General features: G+C 39.4%; 1 protein-coding gene across 4 annotated transcripts in view; it reads right to left on the bottom strand.

Moving 5' to 3' along the window:
- Positions 1-335: 335 nt before the first annotated feature.
- The window catches only part of LOC122562939 (cadherin EGF LAG seven-pass G-type receptor 2-like), a 328,596-nt gene continuing 319,696 nt past the window's right edge, over positions 336-9,235 (bottom strand). For 2 of the 4 annotated variants that reach the window (XM_087973584.1, XM_087973581.1), the window contains exons 33-35: positions 5,928-6,161; positions 3,734-3,980; positions 1,832-1,978 (exon numbers count right to left, since the gene is read on the bottom strand). In XM_087973584.1, coding sequence (XP_087829710.1) covers positions 1,951-1,978; positions 3,734-3,980; positions 5,928-6,161 — 509 coding nt within the window. In that variant the 3' untranslated portion in view covers positions 1,832-1,950. Of the gene's footprint in view, positions 1,809-1,831; positions 1,979-3,733; positions 3,981-5,927; positions 6,162-9,235 lie in introns of those variants that run through there. The other 2 variants (XM_087973583.1, XM_087973582.1) reach the window with 2 other exon arrangements.

The following is a 9,235-nucleotide window of genomic DNA, read 5'->3' as shown; positions in this document are numbered from 1 at the left end:
GAATGCAAAGTGTCTCCCAGTCGTAATGTTTCTGAGAACGTTGCTTTGATGCTCATTTCAGTCTTGATTAGATTCATGATTCTACTAAATTAAAAGGCAGGTGTTCTCATATCCAGTTCCTATTTCTGTACACAGAGAAACTGCTGTAATGTGATGAATACTGGTAACTATGCATCTATTGGTTTCTGTTCTAAAATAATAATAAAGTACACATTGAAAAAAAATACTAAAAAGGGAAAGTATTTTCAACTTAGAAAGTGTACTAGAATATTTGCACATTCCTAAATCATGAAATAAAACATTCCGGACAAAATAATATACTATTCCATTGTCAATTTCAGGTTACTATATCTGTTTCAACTACATTTATTTAAAAACTGCCAGTATGTACATTAAGGAACTCACTGTACAATTCACTGTTAGAAAGCATTCAGTATTCTGGTCTTTTGTGGTGACAACAATGGAAAAAATTTTTTTTTCAGATAAAATAGTGGAAGCCTTTACTTTCAGTCAAACATTGAATCTATACAATATTAACAGACACCATATTAACAGAAAAAAATGAGCAGCATTTTTTTAAATAAACATCCTGCAGTTCCTACTCATTTTTCCCTTAGAACTATGTTAACCAACTTAAAACAGAAAAGCATGTACAACACACATTTTCTCTCAAGACAACTTAAAAATTATATCAAAATATCTACAAACAACTGTCTTGTAAAAAAAAGTTCAAAGTAGGCATTGGTCTGAGAACAACTCCACTATAGCTGGAGCATGAAGGCCATGTGGCTAAAGGCATTTGTTTTCACATGTGGTGAATGTAGTTACAGTTAAACGGCTTGTATTTGCCCAGTCATAGCATACAGCCCTCTATGAGAGCTATTCAAAGGGGACTGCCATAGGTACAACCTTTGACAATATAGTTTCCCAAAGACAAACTCAAAATCAAAACTGGTAATTGGATTATAAATAAAGGTTCATCATTACCAAATAAAACAGGCCATGTATGCCATTTTTACTTTATACAATTCCCAAATAGTACCAATGGTTTTTAGAGAAAATACTCAATCCATTACAACTGTATTGAATATGTGATTGAGAAAACAAGTTTTCAGTGCAGCAAAACATTCTAATCATTGTAACAGAATTAAATGCTTTTGCATATTAAAAAAAACTGTAGGTTTAAATTTAAGATAGCCATAATTACAAGTTACGTGACCTTATTGTAAGGCAACTTATATAATTCCTGTAATGCGTGTCTCTTACATCCTATAATTTGGACAGTTGAAATCAAAAAAAGCATTTGATTGAGGTTGTCAAGGGGAGTTTTCAATACGGAGCTATAATCATGAACAGATATCATATAAACAGTAGTTACAATAAATTCCCTGAAGCATTAAGTCTTTCATTTTTCTGCACATTGTTTGAGAACTCAAAATTCTGAAACTTTAATTGGCTTCTTTGAATTTTGGTTGCTCCATGCGCTGTCCTCACTGTTCTGAAGTATGTCTGGGTGCATTTTGATCATTGTGTAATGTAGTTTCCAGGCACCCACTTTGTTCAGAACAGCATTTCAGCAAGATTTGGCACTGACAATAAGTGATCACTTCTTCCAGACACCCTCTCCTGATGACAGCAGTTCCTTTCCTTTCCATATTAGACAGTCTGCTTATGTGCGAGCATTGCGCTTTGGGACAAGGCACAAGTCACCAGCACTATAGGAAGTAAGCAAAGTGACATCGCCGCAGCTTTTTAGCAATCCTCTTCATCCTATGCTGACAAGTCATATCGAGGTCTCATCACTGCTACTGGGTGTGAAAAGAACAAAAGAAAAAAAAATGCATGATCATGATTGTATGCTGAAAATAGTGTAATGGAAATCAACTGTGCATTTCATAATTGGTGGTATATGGCTGACAGTGAGATATTGTTTGAAATTAACCAAATGTTTCAATGGAGGAAATTAAAAAATAGAAATCTGTAAGTTTGATGAGGAGAGAAAAGAGATAAAAATTAGTTTAGAAGTCAAATACACTGAGGCATAGATATTAATTTGAATTTATATGACTGAACATATTTTAAGAATTTTTTGCCAGATCCCAGGCTGAAAATAACACTTATGTTTAATAAAAAAAGATATTGACCAAAAGGTACAGAAAGCTCTGAGAAAAATCTGTGCTGATCACTAAACGATTTCTTTCACAAAATTTGTCCTGCTCTTTAAAAGATAAATCAAGTAATTCCCAAAATATTTATAGTATCATAGAAGGTTACAGCACAGAAACATACCATTTGGCCTTTTGTGTTCATGCCAACTCTCTGGAAGAGCAATTCATCAAGTCCCACTCCCCCATCCTTTCCTCATACCCCTGCAAATTCTTTTATTTAAGTTTATTATCCAATTAAACATGCCTCCATCACACTCTCAGGGACAGTACAGAATAATAGAATCCCTACACTGAGGAAGCAGGCTATTCACCCCATCGAGTCCACACCAACAATGCCCCCCCGCCTTCCAATCCAGAGAGCATCCCACCCAGACTCACCTTGTAACTCTACATTTCCCACAACTAATCTACCTAGTCTACACATCCCTCGACACTATGGGCAATTTAGAATGGCCAATCCACCTAACCACACATCTTTGGAACATGGCGTGAAACTGGAGGAAACCCACACAGAGACAGGGAGAATGTGCGAACTCCACACAGCCAGTTACCCGAGGGTAGAACTGCTGCTGTGAGGCAGCAGCGCTAGTTATTGTGCTGCCCTATATTTCAGATTCCTACCATGAGTTGTGTGAAAAGGATTTTTTTGCTCATGCCATCATTACCTTTTCAATCATCGTAAACCAGTGTGCTTTGGTTCTTGACCAACCCAAACAGTTTCTCCCTATTTCTATCCAAACACCTCAATATTTTGATAAGCTCTATCAAATTGTTTTAATTATCAAATTGCTGCTAATTTAATCTCTTCTCCAAGGAAAACAGTTTAACATCCTGGTTGAAAGTTGAAAAAGTACCCTGTAGGTTACTTTTCTGTCCTCAGTAATCTGAACTTCTCTGTCGTGCTGCATGTGCATATAAAGTAACTGTAATAGAATGTCATAACGTGCCAAATATTATGACATTGAAATCATCATTTCATATTAAAGGGCATCAAGTGTAAGGTGTCACTGAAGAACCTTAACTACCAAAGTAAGGTAATTATCTCTTTGCAACCTTAACACAGTTGACCTGTACCATTACCATATAGTATTATCAATAACATACAGAAAGGTGATGAAAAATAGTGAATTATAGAAGATCAATCTGGTGAGAAACACATAAAGAAGACAATTTCCAAACTTGTTCCTGAAACTACACCATCGAATAATGTTGATATATACTTAATATACTGGACATAAATTCTTGACTTTGATATTATTTTAAATATGTTTTCCAAAACAATAATTTCTAGAGTCAGTGTGAATTTTCAATGTATATTGCTGATGCGATTATCTTTGGTTCTTAAATGTTTCATACCATTGTGCTCCTTTTGCCAGAAATATTAATGATACATTTGCATGGAAACAACTGGATGCCAGCACTAGTATAAACCGTACAATTCAGCTCCTTCACATTGCATTAAGCTTTGGCAATGTTTAATGGTTTTTTTCTTTACTTCAGCAGTTTTGTCAATGTGCTGTATTTTTGTTTGGTAACACTAAGTGACAAAGGGAAGGGATACTCACTCAGACCCTGATGAATCTTCATCCACTGTGCCTGTTTTAATGCTCATAGGTATGGGCATCACTCCATTCATTTCCCCTGTTGTTTGTCTCAGTTTTGTTACACCTCCTGCTCGACTTCCTTCACTGGATCCCACTGAAGATGCTCGTGAGCAGACAGTGGCAGGTTTATGGTTGGAAAGTTCATTATGAATTCGATTGATGCTGTTTTTCTCTGAGAATAATGGTAATGCTTTATTTTTCAAAATTCCTATAAATTGCAAAAAGTAGATTAATACAGTTAACAAAATAATTTACATTAAAGTTACTTTTCATTTATGAGTGTAAACGTAGTATGACAAAATTAACTAAAATATGACACATTTATGATGAAACAAAATGGTAGGGGATTATCAGATTATCCCTCATTATAGCCAAAACAGATGAAAGCATTGTGAAACATCATAGCTAAAATGTAAGTTTGTAGTCAGAATTAATTGCCAGTTTGGATCTAGTTTGCCCATTGTACTGAAAAAGACAATGACAATGTAACAGGAACAAATCAAACAAACAAATAAACCACAAACAACAATATAAATATTCTTAAAGATTAACAGAAAATTGTTTTGAGGAAAATAAATATTATGTTTATTTTGTTACATTTTCGGTCTCTGTGTTGGAAATTGAAGGGCTTTCAAAAATCAAAAGGCTAAATTTAGAATGTATATGCAGTAACATTACATAGTATGGGGGTGGCATTTCAAATATGCTGCATTCGCCTTTAAAATGACAAATGCAGCTGGATTTTTCACAGGGCAAACTGTTACTTTCCACTTTTCCCTTCTTGAAGAGCAACTTCACTGGATTGGTGGAGGAGTGTAGAGAAATTAGATAAGCATTCAGATGAGACAGTTTACTTTTTAACAGCTGGTTATTAAATGGGAAAGATAAGACCAAGAGCAAAAGGGACTGTCTCATAAATTAATGGCCCAGATTTTGTGTTGAGAGTAATGATGAGGCTAACAGTGCATGTCATTATTATGGAGTAATTGAGTCAACACTTGGAGAAGACATATCCAGTTAAATACAGAAATTTGGAACTGAAGGTCCAAATTACACTGCTCCTCCACAAGTCACGTAAGAACAATACCTTGCGAAAATAAAAGCAAATTCCTGCGGATGCTGGAATCTGAAACCAAAAGAGAAAATGTTGGAAAATCTCAGCAGGTCTGGCAGCATCTGTAAGGAGAGAAAAGAGCTGATATTTCGAGTCTAACATAATGAACCTTCTAACCATAAACCTGCCACTGTCAGGGTCAATTAGACTCAAAACTCTTTTCTCTTTTCTCTCCTTACAGGTGCTGCCAGACCTGCTGAGATTTTCCAGCATTTTCTCTTTTGGTTTCAGATTCCAGCATTCACAGTAATTTGCTTTTATCCAGTGTTTAACCCACTGCCACCTCTCTTCCAGGAATGCCTACTCTGAAGAAGTACTGCTCTTCTCTCATAGGGTCAGTTAGACTCGAAACGTCAGCTCTTTTCTCTCCTTACAGATGATGCCAGACCTGCTGAGATTTTCCAACAATACCTTGCTCATGAGTTGGGGTATTGAAATCCATTTAAGGGCATGAGTTGCACAAGGCCTCGTGTTCAAAAGGCTGTATAGTTCCCAAGCAGAAATGAGGTGCTGTTCTTCCAGCTTGTGCTGAGCTTTGCTGGAGCACTGCATCAAGCCTGAGACAGAGATGTTGGCCAATGAACAAGTTCTTTCTGGACTCAATATTGAGTTCAACAATTTTAGGGCTGAAGGCAGCTTCATCCAAGTCCTTACCTTGAGCCGCACAAACCAGGCCTTGTTATCACATGGTCTGCTATGACACACAACCCATTGTTAGCAACTAATAGTCCCCATTAGCAGCCATTCATTCTCCTGAGCTGACCGTTACTCACTCTTTTCTTTGTCCAACTTCTCTCTCTCTTTGGGCTTTATTTCCATCTATTGTTTAGTCCTCCTCCTCCTCCCTCCTTCCAACTCCCCGCCCCCCCCCCAACCTCTGATTAAAAAATAACTTTGTCATAGCTACCACCAGTTCTGAAGAAGGATCATTGGAGCTGAAACACTAACTCTGATTTCTCTCCACAGTTGGTGAGATTTTCCAGCAATTTCTGTTTTTGTTTCTGCTTTTGAGCATCAGTAGTTCTTTTGGGTTTTTTTTACCTTTCTGAGGTTGTGCGTTAGGGTTAGGCAATGATAATGCATTTTCTTTGTACAAGCTGTCTCCATTTTCCTTTGGCTTCTCATCCAAATAGTTAAGCTTTTCTCGGTGAAGCTCAATGTTTGCCACAGTTTCGACTTTCAAATTCTCTGACCCGCCAGGACCTTCACTTTCACTTGCTGTTGTCATAAATTCTCCTGGCCAATAAGGTTTCACATGAGCAGAAATGTTGTCCACTGGAAAATCAATTGAAATTTGTTTTAAAGGCAGGCAAATGAAAAGGATTGCTTTCTGTTTTATGCAGATTTGGAAATCAATTTAAATACACTCTTTAAATATGATAATTAGAGAAAGATTTTCATTTTTGAATATTTCCAAATGGACATTTCCAACTGATTAAACTCATTAAATTGCTGCCATGGTGGTGAAGACAGAAACTAAAGAAGAAATACTTACAGAACACCATGTTGTAGTACGCCGCTCCCAGAACCAGCTATCTCTGCGTGTGCATGCGCAGATTACAATGTTGTGCTATGCCGTTCCCTGAAACAGTGATCTCTAGATGCGCAAACGCAGAACACAACCAGCGATTTCTGCGCACATGCGCAGAACACAAAAAACTGTCTTTCGCGGGTTTTTGTTGTACATGTCATCCAGTTTGGTCCCAATCTTGCTATCTTGCCTATGTGGTCCCTTTTGTTTGCCATTACAGAACGAGTATTTTGCATCAGTGTTTACTGTGGAAAAGGATATGGAAGATATAGACTGTAGGGAAATAGATGGTGACATCTTGAAAAAAGTCCATATAGCATAGGAGGAAATGCTGGATGTCTTGAATTGCATAAAGGTGGATAAATCATCAGGACCTGATCAGCTGTACCCTAGAAGCTAGGGAAGTGATTGCTGGGCCTCTTGCTGAGATATTTGTATCATCGATAATCATAGGTGAGGTGCCAGAAGACTGGAGGTTGGCTAATGTGGTGCCACTGTTTAAGAAGGGTGGTAAGGACAAGCCAGGGAACTATAGACCAGTGAGCCTGATGTCAGTGGTGGACAAGTTGTTGGAGGGAATCCCAAGGGACAGGATGTACATGTATTTGGAAAGGCAAGGACTGATTCGGGATAGTCAACATGGCTTTGTGCGTGGGAAATCATGTCTCACAAACTTGACTGAGTTTTTTGAAGTAACAAAGAGGATTGATGAAGGCAGAGCGGTACATGTGATCTATGTGGACTTCAACAAGGTTCCCCATGGGAGACTGATTAGCAAAGTTAGATCTCACGGAATACAGGGAGAACTAGCCATTTGGATACAGAACTGGCTCAAAGGTAGTAGACAGAGGGTGGTGGTGGAGGGTTGTTTTTCAGACTGGAGACCTGTGACCAGTGGAATGCCACAAGGATCGGTGCTGGGCCCTCTTCTTTTTGTCATTTACATAAATGATTTGGATTCGAGCATAAGTAGTACAGTTAGTAAGTTTGCAGATGACACCAAAATTGGAGGTGTAGTGGACAGCGAAGAGGGTTACCTCAGATTACAACAGGATCTTGACCAGATGGGCCAATGGGCTGAGAAGTGGCAGATGGAGTTTAATTCAGATAAGCGTGAGGTGCTGCATTTTGGGAAAGCAAATCTTAGCAGGACTTATACACTTAATGGTAAGGTCCTAGGGAGTGTTGCTGAACAAAGAGACCTTGGAGTGCAGGTTCATAGCTGCTTGAAAATGGAGTTGCAGGTAGATAGGATAGTGAAGAAGGTGTTTGGTATGCTTTCCTTTATTGGTCAGAGTATTGAGTACAGGAGTTGGGAGGTCATGTTGTGGCTGTACAGGATGTTGGTTAGGCCACCGTTGGAATATTGTGTGCAATTCTGGTCTCCTTCTTATCCGAAAGATGTTGTGAAACTTGAAATGGTTCAGAAAAGATTTAGAAGGATGTTGCCAGTGTTGGAGGATTTGAGCTATAGGGAGAGGCTGAATAGGCTGGGGCTGTTTTCCCTGGAGCATCGGAGGCTGAGGGGTGACCTTATTGAGGTCTACAAAACAATGAGGGGCATGGAAAGGGTAAATAGACAAAGTCTTTTCTCTGGGTTGTCGGAGTCCAGAACTAAAGGGCATAGGTTTAGGGTGAGAGGGGAAAGATATAAAAGAGACCTAAGGGGCGCTGTTTCACACAGAAGGTGGTACATGTAGGGAATGAGCTGCCAGAGGAAGTGGTGGAGGCTGGTACAATTGCAACATTTAATAGGCATTTGGATGGGTATAAGAATAGAAAGGGTTTGGAGGGATATGGGCCGCGTGCTTGCAGGTGGGTCTAGATTGGGTTGGGATAACTGGTCAGCATGGACAGGTTGGATCGAAGGGTCTGTTTCCATGCTGTACATCTCTATGACTCTATGGCTCTACAGTTCCCTCCGCCTTCATCCCAACCTACACCTGCTTCAATCCAAACAGTCTATCACTGAGACCGAGCGATTCTTTATGGTGCTGCTAGGGAACTGATCAATATGGCCTCAACCTTGCAAAGGCTGGCTAATGAGACTGCCAATGGCTTTGTAGCTGTTAGCATGGCCATCTCTGAGGTGTCGCCTGAGGTCATTTCCACCCGTACTGTTGCGTTGCAAAATCGTTTAGTCCTTGACTATTTGCTAGTGGCACCTGTGCTGTTATCGGCCCTGAGTTCTGCATATACACTCCAGACACCTCAGCCAATATAACCAACCTAGTGTATCACATCCGCTTGGAGGCTGATAGATCCAGCAGGAATGGAAACAGTTTTGTGATTATAATCCCCTAGGATGGCTATAAGGCGGATCTTGGGGCTCGTACCTTTTGCATGCCTTCATCATGTTCATTGTTATTGTCATTGCTTGTTGTGTTGTTATGGCTATCCTTAACTCATGTTGTAAAGTTTTGACAGCGAGAATTGTGCCGATGCTGGCCTCCACTTGGCATCGTCTGAGAGTTACTGCCTTTCTGTCCCCACTGATGATTACTGGGTGTAGGTGGTCTGTTTGTCATGCTCCTGCATGTCTCATACCACAAGGTGGGGTACTGAAGACAGAAACTAACTAAAGAAGAAATACTTACAGAATACAACGTCGTGGTATGCCATTCCCAGAACCAGTGATCTCTGTATGCGCATGCGCAGAACACAATATCATGGTATGCTGCTCCTGGAACCTGTGATCTTTGTGTGCACATGCGCACAATACAACATCATGGTATGCCATTCCTGGAATCAGTAAACTGTGCGCGCATGCGCAGAACACTAGAAACCATCTTTTGCGAGTTTTTGTTGTACACGTCAT

The sequence above is a fragment of the Chiloscyllium plagiosum genome, unplaced genomic scaffold, assembly GCF_037043375.1.
Source record: "Chiloscyllium plagiosum isolate Xiang-an unplaced genomic scaffold, Cpla_swu_hap1 HiC_scaffold_26, whole genome shotgun sequence".
Classification (NCBI taxonomy): Eukaryota; Metazoa; Chordata; class Chondrichthyes; order Orectolobiformes; family Hemiscylliidae; genus Chiloscyllium; species Chiloscyllium plagiosum.
This window is presented reverse-complemented; position numbering and strand designations above follow the sequence as displayed.